Here is a 21,908-nt window from a genome sequence, read left to right as displayed (position 1 = left end):
ACGGACATCCCAGGAAGTTTTTTTTTTTTTTTTTAAACAATAGAATTAACTTTATTAAACAGCTATGAGTGGACATAGGCTGACAGTATTCTCAGCGTTTGTGATCCTGTGAATTGTTCTCCACTCCTGCTGCCCCGGTGACTGAGCGTCCTTCTACGTGACCATGCCGAGCAAGAAGAAGAAGTATAACGCTCGTTTCCCGCCGGTAGGTTTGCGGCCTAGTGTTTGAGAATCTCTCGCAGTGCATTTTTCTCATGCCCGGAAATGCCTGTGCCCTTCATAGGTTATTGTCGTTCTTCTAATTGATGCACTTTGTGAGTGAGACGTGTGTATGCTTTGCGGTATTCGCCATCTGTGCTTCCCCTTCCTTTTTCTATGAACGCTGCAGAAATCTTTGCCGCACTGCGTTGGCGACTGCTTTAGTTGAGCTATTGCCGTGTGCGTTAAGCCTGCGTTTTCAGCCGTCCTTATGTATGGTTGTTTTAGTTGCATATGGCTTCCATTCAACTGAGCTGGCATGTGGATTTGGTCTATACTTCTATATATTCATCCTCTCATTGCTTTCCAGCATTGCCTGGCTAATTCTTGGTGAATAGATTCAAAGGGAACCTGTCACCAACTTTTAAAGGAAACCTACCACTGCTGGCATGAAGCAATGACACCACTCCGTAGGCTATTTAATTCTGATGTCGGCAGATACTTTGGTTAAGCAGAGCGATCTTTAGTTAAGCTTAAAAAAAAACATTAACTCACATATGTAAATTAGCCCTCCGCTGCTACCCCTACGTCATTAGGAATCAGAAGGCATTGACAGACAGCTAATCAGTCACGCGCTAATCCTCACGTCCCGGCTATCTTTTAGAAAACTTTAATGCTGGCATATGTAAAAAAAAATTTTATGCGGCTACTGGGGCGTAAAGTAGCCGGACATGAGGCTACTAGTCGCGGCTACTCCACGCCCCAGTAGCCTCTTTACTCCGCCTACCATTTAAAGGAAACCTACCACTTGAAGTGGCAGGTTTCCGATGGCAATACCGAGCACCAGCTCAGGGTGAGCTGGTGCCGGAGCTTATTTTAGTTAGTGTTTTAAACGGCGGTATCGCGGTTTAAAACACTTTTTAAACTTTATAGCCGGCGCAGGCAGGTACGCGCTCGGCGCTTACCGTGCACGCGGCTACATAGGAAGTAAATGAGAGCCGCGCGCATGGTAAGCGCGGAGCACGTACCTCCATGCGCCGGCTATAAAGTTTAAAAAGTGTTTTAAACCGCTATACCGCCGTTTAAAACACTAACTAAAATAAGCTCCGGCACCAGCTCACCCTGAGCTGGTGCCCGGTATTGCCATCGGAAACCTGCCACTTCAAGTGGTAGGTTTCCTTTAATCTTCTTTTAATCCCTTGTCCGCGCAGCTCCTAGGCCGGAGCTACTGCGCATGCGCAGAAGGCCGCAGATGCCAGAGGACTTGGACTCGAGGAGCTGCGCGCCGAAGATTAAATGGTAGGCGGGAAGAGCAGTGCCGGGACCCTGCTCCAACAGTCTGAATAGATATCACGGTCAATGCTGTGACCGCTGGATCGATGAACCTGCAGAGGAGTGCCGTCTTCTTAGCAGGGGGCTCGGGCTGGACTGAGTAGATTCTTGTCATCTTATGCAGATGCCTGGGCTGACACCTCTAATGCACTGCAATACATGGTATTGCAGTGCATTAGTATGAACTAGTGATCTATGATCACTAGTTCATATGATAGTAATGTGAAATTTAAAAAAGGGGAAAAAAAAAAATAAAAAATTTATAAAAATGTCCAAAAAGCCCCTAACCCATATAAAACAAATTAAAAAAAGGGAAAAAAACACAACATTTTAGGTATCTAAATGTGTCCCAAAATGTCCAACTGTTATTCCTGCCGGTGAACCCCTTAACAAAAAAATGTGCTCAAATATTCAAATATCCGACACTTATCAACACTTTTTTGCTGTTTTGCAACACATAAAAAATTATGGAAAGGTCACACAGTCCCTAAAATGGTAATGACAATGTCAGCTCGTCCCAGAAAAAATTACACTAACTCTGTACCCCTTATTATGAAAAAGTTATTGAAGTCAGAATATTGTAAAGGTAATAATTTTTTGGGGGGTACATACATTTTTTAACGATTGGTAAAATCTACTAACACCTTATAAAATCTATATAAATTTAGTATCCCTGTGATTGTACCGAACCAAAGAATATATTAGAGATGCCATTTGGAATGTACAGTGAAAGACGTAAAAACGGAGCCCAAGAAAGTGGCACAAATGTGGTTTCTTGTCAATTTTACAGCATTTTGAGTTGTATTTCCACTTCCCAGTACAAGGGATGGAATATAAAATACCGTCACTAGGAAGTACAATTTGTTATGCAGAAAATAAGCCTTCGTACACTTCTTCTTTGTACACAAAAAATTTAAAAAGTTATTGATTTTTGAAAGTAGGGAGCGATAAACAGAAAGTAAAATGGAAAAAGCTCATCAGGGCCCAGGGGTTAATATGCCCCCTATACCACATGATAAAAAGTTTACATATTCTCTGGGATAAGTATTTGTGGTGCCTGAGGCCACGTTCACACGTGGTGTTTTGGTTACATTTGGAAACGCAATCCAAAGGCTCCACTGGTGATAACATATTTTGGTAACGTGTTTCCAACATGTTAACTAAACGCAAAGTAAATGCAATCTTGCCTCAACATGTGACCGTGGTGGAGCCTTTTGGATTTTGTTTCCAAAAGCAACCAAAATGCCACGTGTGAACAGAATTTTTTTTTTCAGCAAAACCACTCAGCTCAGGGATTAACTAAGATATGATCCTGCATCAGTGTAGCTACAGCATTCTCAAGGTCTGTTTGCTTCATACTGCATCAAATGGTATATTTCCTTTAATTTAAAAATTTGGATTATATCTTTTGTGTTTAGTTATGGAAAAAAACTGAAATTTGGTAAAAATTTTGAAAAATTCTTTATTTCCAAAGTTCTAGTCATAGCATCCAAAATTAATAATGACTTACATTTTCAAAATGTCTGCTTTATGTTGGCATGTTTTTTTTTTTTTTAAGATTCCATGTATTTTACTAGAATGTTATGAGGCTTTGAATTTGGGGGTCATTTTTAAATTTTTTTTTATATTTTTTGGTCTTTTATAGGGGTTAAAGCAAATTGGAAGAGCGTTCTACAAATTGTAATATTTATGGAAAATACATTCATTTTGGGCGGAAATGTAAACATTCATGGACTAAATGAAAAAAGGCTCCACAAAGTTTGATACCCAATTTCTCTTGAATGTGCTGATACCCCATATGTGGCGGTAACTTGCTGCAATTGCACACTGCCAGGCATGGAATAGAAGGAGCGCCATCCAGAGCAGATTCCCATAGTCCAGTGGTGGCGAACCTCTGGCATGGGTGCCAGAAGTGGCACTCAGAGCCCTTTGTGTGGGCACCCAGGCCTTCACACCAACAGAGAGTTTGCCAGACAGGACTCAAAGTTTCCTCCTGTGGTCCAAGACAGCCCAGGACATGCTATGCTCAGCGCCATTTTAAAGAAACATCCTTGGCTGCCAGGACTACAGGAGGAGCGAGAAGGTGTGACTAAAGATGGATTGTCATTGGAGCTCCTGCTCTGAGTCCCCTGATTCTTCCTCTTTAGGGAACCCTGGAGTGAAAATACAATCCAAATTTCCCCATCATCTTTCTATTGTATTGGTGAACTCAGGACGCCAATACGATTGAAACCTGTGATACAGCAGGGATCAATAAGTTACTGCCTAAATTGTCATGTTGGCACTTTGCGACGTATACATGGGTATTGGTTGTAGTTTGGACACTCTGTCTCCACAAGGTTCGCCATCGCTGCCATAGTCAAATTTTACAGGCTAAAAATGCTTACTGTATATACTCGAGTATAAGTCAACTCGAGAATAACCTGTGGTACCTTATTCTACCCCAAATAACTGAAAAAACTTAATGACTTGAATATAAGCCTAGGGTTGTGAATGCATTGGTCCCAGCCTCTCCCAGTAATGAAATGTCCATCCGCCCCAGCCCTGCATAAAGCCTTCTAACGGATTTTAAAAAAAGATTAAAAATATTAAACTTTAGAAAAAAAATCTTAAGAGGAAACGGCTATTGTTTCACCTGAGGGAGAATACTGCTCAGCAGATGTCAACTCCCAGGTCACATACATAGGCTATCATTTTCTTCTTTCTTTTGTGGACATATAGGGGCTTAATTTTTGCCACATGAGATGCACTTTTCTGGTACATAATTTGGGGGCATCTATAGCTAATTGTTACAGCCGCAGTGATATCAAATATGTGGGGGGTTTCTGTGTTTTTTACTGAATAAAAACTGATTTCGAGAAAATCTTATGCATCTGAAAAGATGGTGATGCTAAAATGAACAACTTGTTTTTTTCTTTTTCGGCTGATGAATATGGTTAATAAATTATTAACCCCTTAAGGACGCAGCCATTTTGTAGCTTAAGGCTCAGCCCGTTTTTTTGTTTTTTTTGTTTGTTTTTTTTAATTCTGACATGCGTCGCTTTATATGGTTATAACTTTTGAACACTGTTACTTATCTAAACGATTCTGAGATTGTGTTTGTTTTTTGTTTTTCACCCACATGTTGTACTTCATTTTAGTGGTAGATGTTGGATGATAAGTTTTGCATTTATTTACAAAAAAAAGAAAAAAATTATGAACTTTTTGAAAAATTCAAAATTTTCAAAATCATTGCGTTTTTTAGGCAGATAGATTTACCAACTAAATAAATAGCTGAATAACATTTCCCATATGTCTACTTTACATTTTCATAATTTTTGAAATGTCTGGATAATTTATTTTGATGTCACTCGGCTTACAAATCGAATATCGCTTTTTTGTATTTTCAGAATTGACTATTTTGGGGATAAATACAGTTTTGAATGAAATGTTACATATTTAATTTTCAAATCTGCACCCCTCAAGCTATCAGACACAGCTTTTACGAAGATATTAAGATGTTAACTCCTTGAGATCTTCATAATAATTGAATCAAAATGGAGGTGAAATTTAGAATGGTCAAATTGTGCCGGCTATACGTTCATTTAGCCCTAAAATTTACACAGTTCCAAAAGATAAAAAGAGAAAACCCACCATACAATTTGTTCTATAATTTCTCCCGAGTGCAGAGACCCCCCACATGTAGCCATTACATGTTTTATGGGCGCACAGCGAGGTGCAGAAGGGAAGGAGCACCCTACAGCTACCATGATTTTAATTTCCTCATTGGCCCCTTTTGTAGGCTATAAAATTTTCACTTTTTCGTTATTGGGGCCATGTGATGGCATTTTTTTTTTTTTTTTTTTTGCGGGATGAGATGCTTTTTCCAGTGTTAGCATTTTGGGGTTGGTATCCCCTATTGTTGAAACTTTAGGAACTTTTTTTTTTTTGAGTAGGCAGTAGTAGAAATGCATAAATTCTTTACTGGATTTTTTACTTTTTTTTTTTTTTTTTGGTGTTCACCGTTTAGCCTAATAATCATGTTATCTTTATTTTATGGGACGATACGATTACACCATACATGAATATTTTTTCTTATGTTTTACTAAATTTGTCAAATAAAACCCTAACGTGGGGAAAATCTATCATTTTCGTATTGCCATCTTCCAAGTGGCATAACATTGTTACTTTTTTGGCTACAGAGCTGGTTGATGGCTTGTTTTTTGCGGGACATGTTGTACTTTGTACCAGTATCATTCTGGAGTACCTATGTTTTCTTTATCACTTTTTATAACATCGGACCCCAGTGATGCCACAGCAACAATCAGCGCCCCCCAAAAACGATTGGGGGGGGGGGCGATCGTGGCCCCCGAGGCATGTTAGATTCCGCATTCGCGCTGAGCACGTCATTTAAACGGGTTAAGCGTCCGATATATATCAGGAAGGGGTTAAGAATTATCTTTTTTGTGGGGCTTTTTGCTGCATTTACCGTGCGGGTCCTGTTTACTATACTGATTTTTACGGACACGTCAATACCAAATATGGGACAGCCCCAGGGCAAGATGATAGGATCCCCCCATAAGCTGCACAGAGGATTCAATCCTTTCAGGGAAGACCCTTGCTTGCTTGACCGTGGCGTGTAAAGGGTCAACACTCACAATCGGAGACGCTCCAATATGCAGCTGACACCTCCTGCTTCTGATGCCTGCTCCGTTCGTGAGCCAGGGCCAAAAGCTGGACATAATGGAACGTCCCAGTGCAGGAAGGGGTCAAGTAAGATTATAACCACTTACAGTGATACAAATCAGTTTCTAAAAACAAGGGCATTTCAGAAAGGTGAAACATGGCTTCCACAACAAAGCGTTAATGACAAGGCCTTAAAAGGCTATGATAACTAGGCTTTTTTTTTTTTTTTTGTGACTTTGCAGAGATTAATGGGCATAACTGTTTTTTGCTGTGCTATAGTAAATATTGTTGCAACACTTCTTTTGTGTTTCATAGGGCTCATTTAAAAATAAACAATTGAGAAAAAATTTTCTATTAATTCAGGGACCAAGTTTTTTTTTTTTTTTTTTTTAATTTTACTTTTCAAATTACCGTATATACTCGAGTAGAAGCCAACCCGAGTATAAGCAGAGACCCCTAATTTTACCACCAAAAACTGGAAAAACCTATTGACTCGAGTATAAGCCGAAGGCGGAAAATGCATTGGTCGCAGTATATAGCCTGCCAGCCCCCCTGTAGCATTATAGCCTGCCAGCCCCACTTTGGTATACTGCCTGCCCAACCCCACATATAAAAAAAAAAAATACTTACATACTCCCTCTCCAGCGTTCCCAATGCTCAGCGCGGCTCCTGTTCTTTCTTCTCCTTGCCGTATTAGCTGGCAGAGAAGCGTTCCCATGATCTGCCGGCCAGTGCACACTATGATGAGATTTTTCAGCGCATTTTTTGTTTGTGCTGACAAATTCAATACGGTAATTCAAAATTAATATTGCAAATTCCCCAGGCTACAGGCCGGCAGGCATACATTTGCCGCAATGGAGAGGAGTGGTGACATGTCCTATCTTTTCCCCGTGTGAGGAGCGCGCCTGGCCTATGGGGGGGCGTGTGTACATCTCCCAACGGTCATGTGAATGTAGCCTTAGTGTGCAATGGTTGTTTTGATATAAGGTAAAAAGCAATGTTTCGCATAATATGGGTGCAGGATTTTTTTATGAATCTTTTAAGAAATATGAAAATGTATTTGTAGATTATTTTATATATATGTGCTTTTTGTATATATGTATGCTTTATTTCTGTATTATAATAATTATTATTTACATTACAACCTCTTTGTCGACAGATGTCTTGAGCAAAGTTCTGAGTCATGTGACTGCTGCTACCTCCATTCACTGTAAAGCGCTCATTCAGTGTTATGTAGTGAGTAAGGAGTAGACAGAGGTGGTAATAAACCAATTCTGCCTTCGTTCTAGGTCTCTTGCTTAGTCTGAAAGCCAGAGGCGCGTCCTGTGATCTGTGCAGGAGAAACTGTTCTTGGTACACCCCTCCAAGCATTGCTTAGACTGAGCCTTGTGTACTGGACTGTATAGGGGCCAGTGATCACAAATTGTGCATTGTGAACCCCATAGAGGTTTATGGCACTGTGTTTAAGCCAGGCAGCCGCAGTGCATTATATAGGGCAATGTTCTTCTATGTGGCCTGATTTTTCTCTTGCATAAAGTTAACCTTGTAACCTTGGTTTATATGGTTAATAAAGTCTAAATTTTTTTTTTTGTGCTATCTCTGTAGGCAAGGATCAAGAAGATTATGCAGACTGACGAAGAAATAGGCAAAGTTGCAGCAGCTGTTCCTGTCATAATTTGTATCCTTTTGAGTATATTGGTGTTTGGACATTTTATATTCCGCACCTAACCTTTCAAGAAACGTTGCGTCAATCAGTAGTAAAGTGTGAGTACATAGGGAGTAACGCTATTTCTTGCCAATATATACATAGCCTGTATTCTGCAATCTCTAGCAGTTTTTCCTCTGCAGACTCTTGATGCTTAGTGCAAAGTTTATGGAGACAGACAGACTGTATAGAGGCTCCAGTGATTGGGAGCTGAACACCATTAGCTCTCACATCCACTATACAGTGTCTACATTTTGTTCTGCACATTGCAGGTTTTCTGACCACTGCTGTTGATGTTGGTTCATGAGGGCCCAAAGTGTCTTGTTTCCACCAAGCTATTAATACTGATCCTAAGGATAGGTGATTTCTTAATCCTAGACAACCTTTTTAAATCTGTTGCTTCAGTGTCCTCCACCCCTCTACAATATTTAAGTGTTTTGACTATAGGTTGATTTATTAGCATCTCAATTTATACATTTTTTTTTTTTAACTTTGGAAAATCTGCACAAAATATTCAGTTGTTTCGTACCCTGCATGATATAGGAAGAAATATATTTTACGCGTGGGGTGCAGAAATTGTAATATGAAGCATACCTTACCCCTAGGATTTTTTTCCTTTATTTCAAGTTTATCTGCCTCTGATGTATCTGCTGGTCTTGTCCCCATATAAAATTTTATGGCACTGATAAATTACACGCTCTTATCTGTTATTACGCATTATTTAACGCCTTAACATTTGTATAGCCCGTGCCCTTGAGCTGTTCCTTGAGTCGCTGCTGAAGAAAGCTTGTCAGGTGACACAATCTCGAAGTGCAAAGACTATGACTACTTCACATCTGTGAGTTTTGCTTTCCAAACTTGATAATTAAAGGGGTACTTCAGACTGAGCTGCAGTACCAGGTACAGATAATAAAGACTAAGGCTACATTCACACAAACATATGGGCGGCGTATATACTTCCCCCATACACGGCAATGGGCGCACGGCGCCGTACGGGATCGCTAAGGTGCGGTACCGTACTGTTCTGTAGCCGGGAGAAAGGACATGTCCTATCTTTCCCTGTAATACGGCGCCGCGCACCACATATCGCTGTGGAGAGGGGCGTGTGCCTCCTCTCCCTGGCGCCGACGTGTATGTAGCTGTGAATGTAGCTTAAGGGTGGATTCAATTGGTGTTTTCCTTAATTATTTGTCACTGAAGCCAATTTGGCTTATGGACACGCACAGATTGGTTCTCTCTTTCTGTTCGGTGGTTAAAGTAAAAAAATCTAATTGTGTGAAAAAGCACATTTAGAAGAATAGTCCAGTAAGGCGGGAAACGCCAATGTGAAAGCGCCCATTGGACTAGTTCACATCTCTGTTAGGTTTTCATATTTTTTTTTCATCCATTATTATTAGGGTTGCACTGATACCAAAATTTGATATCTGGAAAAGTATCACTATACTTGATGCCGATACAATACTTAACACTAAGAGAAAAAATCGTTATCTGAATTTAAAATGTTAAAATGCACAAAAATCTGGTTGTTGCTGCTGGAGCACACCTAATCCTTTGATCACAAGTTTAGGTCTGTCTTGTGAAGGACACATAGGTGCATAAGCCGTTTAATATAATAGAAAAGTGATCAGAGCTGTGTGATACTAACTGCTTGTGCACCTCATGCCCATCACATGACCATTGTTGATTTCTATCCACTGGAAGTAAGCATAGAAGTTTCTTTAGTGGGACAGCAAGCAGAGAGCTAGAAAACCGTGAGGTATTGATGCAGAAAGTATATTGGAAAATTGTGTAACTCAAACAGTATCTATTTTCAACGTTGTACCACCATTCATATAGTCACATTATCCATTTAAATTTCATATTTTGGTCATCTTGTTTTCATTCAAAAATTGATAATTCGGGATGGGGTTATAGTCATTTATATGGCTGCTTCCATTTATTACCTGGAACTTCGAATGAAGCATGGACTGGGTAAACTTGTCTTCAGGCTTCTAGCTCAGCAGAAGGGGTTAACTGCAGGAATGATGCTCTGTCACGGGATCCCTACACCATGCTGTACAGAGGAGATATTTACCAGCTCCTGTCACCAGAAAGGTTCAGGGGAGGAACAGGGGCTCCTTCATCAATGAGCCATGGAGTGCGAAGAGAACAGTTGCCTTCCTCACATGTAGCAGAGGCCTTCCTGCACAGACACTCTGCTTTCTACACTTTTTGTGGGCACTGTCGGTGAGAGAGTGAGCCGGCAAAAAGCTGTTAAGGTCCTGCAGTCACTGCCGTTTCCGGTCTGTGTTGGAGTGATGTGCACAGTACAGTACAGCATAAATATCCACAGATGGAGGTTCATATGTTCTTGTATGTCCATGAGCAATCACCCTGCTAGGACCTTTATCTTATATTCAAGAATACTATCTTAAGATCTTGGCAGGGCAGTTGCTCATGGACAGATAAGATCATATGACCTTCCATCTGCAGCCATTTTATGGTCAGGAAAATATGGCTGATGAGGTAAAAAAGCAAGAGGCTTCAATTTACATATCAATAAGCAAAAGTCTTAACAGACATATTGGTAAATTACCGGTACCCAATATGCTGCCCCTCGCAATTAAAGTTGCCAACCCCTTTTTAAGATTTTATTTTCTTATAAAGAACCCTTATAAAATGTTACTAAATGAAATGCAAAGATGCTACAGGCACGCCACCAGGATGGTATAAACAAAGAAACTGAACCTGCACCATCGTTCACCGGTGTGGACTGTAACACCTAGCTAATGTAATGTAGCTAATACATGGTAATCAATGGTGACCATGGCATCCACGTGATTAGCTGGAATTGCAGAAATTACTTTATCATACCCTTATGATCTTCTAGAACTTTTTTGTTTATATATTATTTAAATATATGATTTTCTTTTGAAATGGCTATATTTAGCTAAAAACTCTTAGAAATGATCAATAGACTAATGGTTCATGCAACAGTAATGTGTTTTTGCTTTTTTCATTTTAGAAACCTTAATCCTATTTTATTTTCTCAGGAAACAGTGCATAGAGCTGGAACAGCAATTTGATTTCTTAAAGGATCTTGTTGCCACTGTCCCAGATATGCAGGGAGAGAATGAAGACAATCACACAGAAGGGGAGAGGGTATCACGGAGGTAGATTTCTTTTTAACTCCTTATAAGAAAAGCCCTTTTTTTTTTCATTTTCATTTCTGCATTGCCATCCTTCACTCCCCACTTTAGAAAAATAAGTGCATAACTTTTTTACATTTTTCTGTGTACAAAGCTGGATGAGGGCTTATTTTCTGCGTAACAAATTGTGCTGGTGATGCTATTTAATATTGCATGCCGTTTACTGTGAAACTGTCAATTTCACCACTTTAGAATTTTTATTTCAAACACATTTGAACCATTTTGTTTTTGGCCTTGTTTTTACGGCTTTCACAGTCCGCTCCAAATGACGCCTACCCTTTATTCTTTCAGTTGGTATGATCACGGGGCTATAAAATTTTATATCCATTTTAGTAGATTTTTTTAAAAAATGTGTCTCTCTTATACAAAAAATTCTTAGTTTTGACATTTTTTGAGGTACTATAGCAAAATGCAAGACTGAGTTCTGATTACCAATCATGTGAGTTTCCATGGAAATGCCAATGTGATCTAGCCGATGCCTTCCTGCCCCTGTGTGCAATGTTTGCGTTTCTAAATGAAATGCAAGTGCCACATGTGACCGTGTACACAAGGCTTCCTAGGCTTACCCTCTGTGCAGGAACACCGGTCATGTGAGTGCTGTGTGTTTTCTGAGCAGGAAAATATTGCACAAAGTAATGTGTGTTTTGTGTTCCATCCTGCTAACGCAACCAGTTGTGAAATGATCAAGCTAAAGGCAGGAATATGTTCCATTAGGATAGTAACTTATGTTGGGAGGATGAGAAGAGGTTAAACATGGTAAACATGGGCTTCCTTTTACTTTCTATTAGGGGTCGAAAACCAGGAAGCAGTCGAAAGAATGGAGGTACAGCAATGAAAGGAAAGGATAAAAAGCAGTCCGAAACAGACTCTGAGCAAGAGGTGAGGAAACTTTGCTATAAACAGGAAAATTTGACAGAATTTTTGTTTTCCTTTTGTTTTGTTTTTTTGTGTATTCATTTATTTTGCGTTGAAACTATGCATGTAAAAAATGAGTGGACCCAAGGTTCGGATTCAGCTGCATCCCACGTGTCCTGGACCCGGGCAATCCAGCAAATTGATGCCCCCAGCTGCTAGCTGTGTCTGTGATTGGCTATTTAGAGTCTGCTCATCTCTAACCCCTGAATGACCAGGCCCTTTTTTGTTTTTTTTTTTATTTCCATTTTCACTCCCCACCTTCAAAAATCTATAACTTTTTTATTTTTAAACGTAAAGAGCTCGGTGATGGCTTGTTTTCTGTGTAACAAATTGCACTTCATAGTGATGGTATTGAATATTACATGTCATGTACAGGGAAGCAGGAAAAAAATACCAAATGCAGTGAAAATGGTAAAAAAAAACGCACCGTTTTCTCGTGGGCTTGGATTTTACGGCTTTCACTGTGCAGCCAAAATGAATTTTCTAATTTATTCTTTCGGTCGGTACGTTCACGGGGATGCCAAATTGGTATAGGTTTTATAATGTTTTCATACATTTACAAAAATGAAAACCTCCTGTATAAAACAATTTTTTTTGTTATTTTGCCATCTTCTGGCGCTAATAACTTTTTTATACTTTGGTGTACAGAACTGTGGGTGGTGAGCCCTCTCCATGTACGCTCGTTGTTAAGGGGTTAAGGAGTTAAAGGATAAATACCACTAGGAGGAAGGATAGTAAACCAAGCACACTGAAAAACTGGCGTGTGCCCCCTCTGGCAGGATTCACTCTTCTTGTAGCTTCTTATGCCCTTGCTTTTCAGAAAAAAGACTGTGTAAAAATTATTAAAATGAGCCTGAAGGGCTCATCTAATACCTTTGGAACCCCGATCCCCTGAAGCTGATTTTCATAATTTTTTTTGTGGCAAACCGTGCATGATAAGCTAAAAGAACAGCAGATCCTGCCAAAGGGAGCACACACCACCATGTAAGTGTTCTTGGTTTACAATTCTTCATCCTGGTGATAGATGGCCTTTAATTTTAGTTAAATGGTGTTTTTATTAACCTTATTGGTGGCAGCTGTTTTAATGGAGTCCGATAAAACGGTTTATGGCAAACTTTTCAATACCAAAAAGACACTGTTTTGGAAGTTAACCACACACTTACTATTGACAGGAGGATACTGAAGGCACAGAGACAGAAGGCGAAGAAGAATCGTGTCCTGCTCCTGCTGCAAACACTCAATCACAAGCCTCATTTCAAAGGTAATGTATGTGGAATAATAAATGGAACAGGTTTTATCCCATGCTAGTGCGCAGCTAGTAGTTTTTGTTTTTTTGTTTTTTTACCTGTCCAGTCAAGGCTATACATTAATTGCAGGACTGAGATCTACAGTGTAGTAAAAATCACAATTCCTAAAGAGCTATTTGGGATGGATTTGCACATTGGGAGAGATTTATTATGCCTTCTCCACTAGTTTTCCTGCTTTTCTGACCCACATACCACTTTCATTTACACCTTGACTTGTAGTAAAGCAGCAGAGCCTATAATAGAAATCTCCACCATATCAGACCTGGTCTTGGGTCCAAACTGGCGGAGATTGTACCCAAATCTACTAAGTGGCCAAAACCTCTTAGAAAATATGAGCACCACAGCCCCATTAGCGTCAATTTTAAGACTGGTATTTAATAAATTCCCCTCTATTGAATCTAGCAAATTGATTGCTGTTAAAAGCAGTTTGGTGATGCCCACACAATTTTTCATCCATATAGCATTTTTCTGTGCAGCTGATTTTGACCATGTCACGGTTGTAAACTGTGGGCTCAGACGTATGATTGCTAACTTTTCAACACATTTTGCATAAATGAATAGTACTAGTGAATATAGGAAACATGTGATGCATTATGTATTTGAGGAAGAAGCTGCTTCCTTAATTTACTGGGTTTTTCTCATGTGCCCTCCTTCCCTGATAAATTCATAGAATTATAAGCGAAAGTGAATTTCCTCTTACCATCAAGGTAAAACCTGATTCCCTGTATCATTCACAAGATATATTACAGTATGTACCTTTTAAAAATACTGTATTTCCTCTTTGCGGTGCAGTCACCCTTTACCCAGTAACAGCTCTGAGCATTTGTAGATGGTCCTTTCTGACATTTAGCCTTCAGTAGATGTTCACTTGATTACACATCTGTTTACTTTAGCTATAGAGGTTTTAAAGGAAATCTACCACCAGGATCAAGGATTGTAAACAAGCACACTGACATATTGGTGTGTTCCCCTCTGGTAGGATCTTCTCTTCTTTAAGCTTCCTACTCCCTTCTTTTTAAGAAAAGAAAAAGGCTTTAAACGTATGCAAATGAGCCCAAGGGGCTCCAGGCTCCTTAACATGCATGCCTTTTTTTGTAAAAACCAGGGCATAAGAAGCTAAAAGAATAGCACATCCTGCCAGAGGGGACACACACCAGCATGTCAGTATGCTTGGTTTACAATCCTTGATCCTGGTGGTAGATGGCCTTTAAATTTGTGTCTTAATAGGTAGATTTCTAATAAGTTTCCTTTAAGGTTGATCTGATGATAGATGGCTAGTAACATGCTAAACTATAACATGCTAAACTATAATCTATTTTTACCTTATCCTAAAATACTTCATAAACTAAACTGTCGATAATTAGCATATTTGCTAGATAAAAGGTAGAGGCTACTTGGGCTTGGAGTAACCATTGCTCCCATGCCATATCAGCTAGATAAAGTTAAGTTTAGGAAGCATTTTAATAATTGTTAAATATAGATTAGATCTTGGCATGTTACTAGCACCTACCATCTGATCTACCTCAATAGGTAGCTTAAAATCCTTCATCCTGGTGGTATCAGAAATCTAAGCACACTTGCGTGTTGTTGTGTTCCCCTTCTGCCAGGATCCGCACAAATGTTAGCCTCTTATGCCCAGGTTTTTACAATAAAATGCTTTAAAATAATGCGGATGAAAATGACTGTTTACAGGCTCCATTGCTGTTAACCCCTCAGGTTCATTTGCATAATGAACCTGAGGGGTTAACAGCAATGGACATAAGAAGCTAAAAGAAGATCAGATCCTACCAGAGCATCTACCAGAATGTAAGTGTGTTTGGTTTGCAATCCTTGTTCCTGGTGATAGATTACCTTTAAACAAATGAGAACTTCTCATTTAAAACAGGAATTTTCTAATGCTAATTCACATTTTGATTTTTTTTTTCTTTTCCAGTACCCCCCCAGCCCCATCCTTTCTACATTTTCATTCTGTACCAGTCATGCCCTCAGCACCTTCTGCGTTGCCCACTATGCCGGCCCCGTCGCTGCCTGCTGGCTGTGACGAGGAGGAAGATTATGACTCGTAGCGGCTGGACAAACCAATTCAAATTCCGTTTTCATTTATTTGCTTATTTTGGTTTTGTTCTTTTATTTTGGTTTTTAAATTGGGCCTGGAGGTCCGAGGTGGGGTGGGTGGGTGGGCTCAATGTGTTCTTAAGTTTATTAAAAAAGGAGGTGGAGGAAACGGATGTTTGTTGTTATTTAAGTAGTGCATAGTTAATAGAGATGGTTGTCAATCAGAACATATCTTTCAGAAAAAACTTTGAAAAGGCTCTTTGAAGGGGTTCTCTCAAGAAGGTCAATGATGGATAAATGTCTCATTATTTGGGTGCAAACCAGTAGCCTTGAACAGTGGTAACACAGACCCTATTATGCTAGTTGTCTACCGAACTTGGCACTTTGCTGGGAACCCTAATGAGCTAATTTTTGCCCATTCCGTGTTAAGTTCATAAATGTCCTTTTTGGGACAACCCCCTAATCCACTATAGAAATGTCAAGCAATGTAAATAAAGGATTGGTGGATTCAACATGCCAACTATCTGGCTAGTTTATTGGGAGATAAAGGTTTGTTTATATGTAGACAGTTTGATCCAGACAAGATCTTCATTGAAAAACAGCACCTGACAATAATGAGGAATAGTCTTCAGTCTGTCCAGTTGTTTGTAAATTTTAAAGAAGAAAAAAAAAAACACCAAAAAAAAAAACTTTTGTTCGATTAACATTCTTTAACTAGGCTGTAAGTAGCAGAGCTTTGTAAAAAGGTATGCAGATTAATCAATTGGCGTTCGCACTGCGGTTAAGTGGGGAAGTGACTTGCATCAGTGGTATTAACCTTTTAAATGCTGGCGGCAGTCTCCATCTTGGCTCAAAACCACTCCCTCCGGATGTCAGCTGGTGATCAGGCTGATGAGTGGCGTTCCTGCCTCATGCCTTCGCTAAATCCTTCAATGTTTTATGAATCAAACTTCACAACCCACAATTCAATTCTATGCAGCACAGCCCGCCTCTCAGATAATGGGAGGGCCATTCGTCATATGCAGGCAAACATTAAATTTACCCCTGTGTCTCTAGATGAATGTAAAAGTGGCCATATGTGAACAGAGTGGAGTTGCTGCTGTTAAGACTTTCTTACATGACAGCTACAGATCAGTGGCTTTTTCTGTTGATAACGAGGGCACAAGGCATTATGGGAAGTATTGCCAGTTTGCACTAGCCAAAGTTGTATGGCAGACAGAAAAAGGAATTACCCCTCCACTTTTGTGCATTTGATGATTAAAACTTCTTGGCAGTAATCAAGAAAAGAAAGATTCTATGTGTCTGGAAAGAAAAAGTGAGCAACATAAAATGGTTCTATTTCTTTTATAACTTGTTTGAAATCATTATGAAATTAAAGATGCAATTTAGATGTGATTTGTTTCCCAGAAATGCAGATTGAATTGCCATAGGGGAAACTATACAGATGTATGAATAGGAAAGACTGAAAAAAATAATCATTCAATCAAGTTGAATAAGACCACTGTTGGACAAATGGACAATAACCTCACAATCTATGACAGAAGTACATTTCCTACGGGTAAATTTACTCAGGGCATGAATCATGAGGATCACACATTTTCACCTAATGACAGGTTCCCATAGCGTTTTTTAATCTCCCAATTTGCTTTTATAATGTTACTGGTTCCAATTATTTTAAAATGTATACCTCAACTGCATTGTGTCCTGGGGGCATCCAAGTCCCTGCGTCCTCATCATTATCTCCTCTTTTCTCTGCTAGCTCTTCCTTGCTCGCTCCTGCAGATGTGAGCTGAAAGAAATTTGTTTGGAGCACGGGGTCATCCAACAGCTGCATGAGAGAGGAAGAAGGAATAGCTAGCAGAGGTTAGATAATGATGACACAGGGAATTGGACTGATAATTCCTTTATATAGCCCACACAGATTATGCAGAGTTTGCCAAATCGGTCCCTGTCCCCATGGGGCTCACAATATAATCAACCTACCAGTATGTTTTGGAGTGTGGGAAGTCCAGCTCTTCTGGCTCATGAATGGCTCCCTATAATTTCCTATTGGAAATTATTATTAAAAAGTCTATGGGAACCTGTCATTAGGTGGAAATGTGTGATCCTGATGACAGGTTCTGTTTAAAGTCTTTCATATCACTAAGGCTGCCTGCACAGGAATGTATGCTGTTCTCAATCTGCAGCAAACACAGGATCCTTGGCCTGTATTTGCAGTACGTATGTTGTAAGTTTCTGAGCCAAATGACAACAAAAATTGTCTGTCTTGGCCATTTTTTTTTTAAAGAATAACAAAAAAAAGGGGAAGGCTGGCAAATGATGACAGTAGCTTCTCCCAACTTCTTGGAAGGGTCAAATGATTGTGTTAAATAGAAACCTAACCGTAAATATGGACAACACAAGGTTGACACGTGTGGCATTCACATTTTTCAGGCAAAGACACAATGGGACCTGCTCTGAGTTTTCTACAGATTCTAAATGGATCTGTGGAAAACACTGATCCATTGAAATGAATGTGGCAATGAAGTGCCATTCCAAAAAAAAAAAAAAAAAACCCATTAGGGTTGATATATTTTGTGTTTTAGTTATTAAAAATATTTTGAGAAATTCTTCTTCTTTTCTGCAGGCTGATAGTTATACCACTGGAATATACTAACATTTGTATACAGCGGTAGACGGCTTACAAATCAAACTTTTTAGGATCCTTTTTTAAAAAATGATTTTAAAATACAAATTATTAGAATCCCCCTATGTCTTTCCCCCCCCCATTTTTTTTCAAAAGTACACCTTCAAACTACTAGACACTGCTTTTAGTAACATTTTTTTTAACCCTTTTAAGCGCTGCATAGTAATTAAAACAAAATGTTGTTGATTGCCCTGGAGTCCTGATCGGACCGAAGGGCTGTCATAGAAACAATCGGCACACCTACACTGCGCCCCTCCCCAACTCTCCACTGGTTGCCTAGCACACAAAGAATTCAATTTTAAATCCACTATTTAATAAATCCTCTATTTAACTGCTTTATTCTATTTCCACTTTCACAGCCAACACTACATATGCAACTTCCGCTAATAGCAAAGTTTGTCTATAAATTTTTATTTATAGACAAACTCACTCACTTCTGGAACTCCTACACTTATTTTATAATTCTCCATTTACTCAAACAGTCCATAAAAGCCTACCTTTTCCTACAAAAATATAACCTGTTCTAAAAAGTTCAGCAACTGTTTCAACATGGTCTCCACTCTATGTGGCTTGGCAGGAAGTTTGCTGTACAAACTTGCATTCCAAATCTATCATGTGAACAAACTGTTGCAAACCAACTCACAATTCTCCATTCTCTTCCCTGGCATAAGAAATTAAAGTATAACTACTAAACTAAAACATAACTTCTAGCAAAATTTAATAAATTAATAGTGCAGATGATATTGGTAAACTTTAAATATACTTTTGTTAAAGAGCTGATCTATCAGAATATAAATTCTGCTTTTCAGTACACGGCATAGAATATTAAAGGGGTTGTCCACTTTAAGAACATCAAACAAAAAATATCAATATATTGCTGTGATGAAAAGTTAACTTTTCTAATATACTTTCTGTATCAATTGTTTGCTGTTTTCTAGATATGTTTGCTGTCTTTCTATAGGGAGCTTTTCTGTTTACTCATGGTCATGTGATGTCATACAGGTGTTTGGCTTGTTCGCATCACACAACGATGATTACACTGTTTGTTATTACAAGCCGAAACACCTGGGTGACATCACATGACCATGGACCAGTGTTTATCTGTTACATGACCGCAAGCAGACAATGAGCGGAGATCTTGAAAACGGTGAAGAATTGATACTGAAAGTGTATTGGAAAAATTTATAACTTATCATTACACAAACAATATCAATTTATTTAGTGGAATTTGCTTTAAATACTGTCCCTAAGGACAATTGATTTGGGGGACGCTGTGGATGTTGTATTTTTGGACTTTTCAAAGGCATTTGACACCGTGCCACATAAAAGGTTGGTATATAAAATGAGACTGCTGGGAGTAGGAGAAAATCTGTGTATTTGGGTAAGTAATTGGCTTAGTGATAGAAAACAGAGGGTGGTCATTAATGGCACATTCTCAGATTGGGTTGATGTTACCAGTGGAGTGCCACAGGGGTCAGTATTGGGGCCACTTCTTTTTAATCTTTTTATTAATGACCTTGTAGTGGGTTTACACAGTCAAGTTTCAATATTTGCAGATGATACTAAGCTGTGTAAAGTAACAAATACTGAGGTCGATAGTTTAGCATTACAGAGGGATTTGTGGAAGCTTGAGGGATGGGCAGAGAAATGGTTGATGAGGTTTAATGTAGATAAATGTAAAGTTATGCACTTGGGCCATGGTAACAAAAAGTATAATTATGTTCTAAACGGTCAATTACTTAGTAAAACTGAAGCTGAAAAGGACTTGGGGGGTATTGGTGTATGGTAAACTTAATTTTAGTGACCAGAGCCAGGCGGCTGCTGCTAAAGCAAATAAAATAATGGGTTGTATCAAGAGAGGAATAGATTCTCATGATAAAGACATAGTTTTGCCCTTATACAAATCCCTGGTCAGACCACACATGGAATATTGTGTACAGTTTTGGGCACCAGTGTATAAAAAGGATATAGTAGAGCTGGAACGGGTGCAGAGGAGAGCAACCAGGATTATTAGGGGAATGGGGGAACTAGAATACACTGACAGATTAAAAAATTTGGGATTATTCAGTTTAGAAAAAAGACGACTGAGGGGAGACCTCATTACAATGTACAAATACCTGAACGGACAGTACAAGGATCTCTCCAAAGATCTTTTTATACCTAGGCCTGTGACCAGGACAAGGGGGCATCCTCTACGCCTACAGGAGAGGCGATTCTACCATCAACATAGACAAAGGTTCTTTACTGTAAGAACAGTGAGACTATGGAACTCTCTGCCGCAGGAGGTTGTTATGGCGGACTCTATGTACATGTTCAAGAGAGGCCTGGATGACTTTCTGGAGAGAAAAAATATCACGGGTTATGGGGATAAAACATTTATTTAATTCTTAAAGGTTGGACTTGATGGACTTGCGTCTCCTTCCAGCCTTATATACTATGATACTATGATGATACTATGAATTTGTCACGAAGAAAAAAAAAACCTCACACAGTTTTATACAAGGAAAAATAGGGCCAGGTCATTAAAGAAAATATAACATAAAAGTCAATGGATGATAAACAAGGGACACTTACTCATAGGTTCCTCGACTGTGGTTATTTTATATTTGTTAACCATGTGCTCCTTCCTTCTAAAATCAACTTTTACATTTATGCTAATGAATCAGAAAGGCTATGGCCGTGTTACTAAAGCCCTCTGTGTTCTGGCTTCACAGGCAGTTACACTGCAACAGCACATCTGAGTCTCAATCTCCCATCTGTTTGGGAAAAGGATAAGGCAAGGGAAAAGTTGTGAGTGTTTAAACTAAAATATAACTTTTATTAATTCATATAAAATAGTCTCATGTTCATTCGTGAGATATGTAAAAATCTAGTATGGCATCACCATACTTTATAATAACCAGTAGGCTGTAAGGTACCCGCCTAGGGCAGGTAAACAGGAGAGGGTCCCCTATTTCTTCCTGTTAATACTCCTGTTGACACTTAATGGCACTACTATTATATATGTAGAACGACGCTATTACTCGTCCATTAATTTAATGCTGCCATGCGATCTAACTAAGTAGCAAAGAGAATATAGAGTCTTGCCGTGCTTCCAGCTACAAGCTCACAGTTTGTAGCAAGTAGCTGTACAATGTCTTAAACTTATGCTGTGCCGTGGTATGGAGCAGCACTGTCTGAGAGTGTTTACTGAGTTTGTCCCTAATTCTGGCTTATCATAACAAAAAACTGTCCCGACACGTGTTTCGCCGGGTCACCTTGGCTTTTTCTAGGGGCGGCCAGCCTCGGCCGCTTTTTATGTTGTAATCTCTGAATGACAGCTAAGCCAGCCAATCAGAGTCACTGTTGATTCGATACTAGGAAACAATGTATCAAGAGTATTTGATTGTTTATAAATATTAGTAAAAATTACTTATCATCTGACAAGCATTGTTATTAATAGTTAAATGAATTTATGGTAGACCGATATAAGTCCATCTTTTTATGTAAACAGAACCTATAAATGGCAGGTAATTTAAATAAAACAGCCTAGATTTTTATCCATTTGCAACCTGAATGTATCAAACCTTTTTATCTTTTTTTTTTTTTTATCTATATTATTCTAGAAAGAAAAGAGGTGTTAAAATAATCCTTGTCAAGGCAAAGATAAACATTCACTGAGATTTGGGGATAGAATTGTTCTCCTCCCTAAAAAAGGACACTATTCACTGGGCAAAGTAAAGGGAGTATGAAGTGGTAAAACTTAACCTTTAATATACTTATTAAAATTCGAACCAATACAACAAATGTGTACCCACAGTGTAATCCCTACACCAAAAATGTGTTGATAAAAAGAAGCAATACTGGTGACCTCAGAC

At 39.0% G+C, this 21,908-nt stretch overlaps 1 protein-coding gene across 1 annotated transcript; it reads left to right on the top strand.

Annotated features, from left to right (window-relative positions):
- The first annotated feature begins 45 nt into the window (after nt 1-45).
- On the top strand, nt 46-16,715 carry DRAP1 (DR1 associated protein 1). The gene is made up of 7 exons (XM_072117915.1): nt 46-205; nt 7,801-7,873; nt 8,645-8,738; nt 10,933-11,052; nt 11,877-11,967; nt 13,176-13,264; nt 15,244-16,715. The coding sequence occupies exons 1-7, from the start codon at nt 164-166 to the stop codon at nt 15,374-15,376; spliced, it is 642 nt and encodes a 213-aa protein (XP_071974016.1). The 5' UTR covers nt 46-163; the 3' UTR covers nt 15,377-16,715.
- Nucleotides 16,716-21,908: the final 5,193 nt, after the last annotated feature.

Source organism: Engystomops pustulosus, chromosome 7 (assembly GCF_040894005.1).
Source record: "Engystomops pustulosus chromosome 7, aEngPut4.maternal, whole genome shotgun sequence".
Lineage (NCBI taxonomy): Eukaryota > Metazoa > Chordata > Amphibia > Anura > Leptodactylidae > Engystomops > Engystomops pustulosus.
The sequence above is the reverse complement of the archived record's forward strand: the minus strand, read 5'-3'. Positions and strand labels throughout refer to the sequence as shown.

Coding starts and splice junctions, on each gene's coding strand:
- DRAP1 (XM_072117915.1), top strand. CDS start 164: ATGCCGAGCAAGAAGAAGAAGTATAACGCTCGTTTCCCGCCG. Junction 7,874..8,644: donor AGCTGTTCCTGTCATAATTT/GTATCCTTTTGA, acceptor ACATTTGTATAG/CCCGTGCCCTTGAGCTGTTC. Junction 11,968..13,175: donor AAACAGACTCTGAGCAAGAG/GTGAGGAAACTT, acceptor TACTATTGACAG/GAGGATACTGAAGGCACAGA.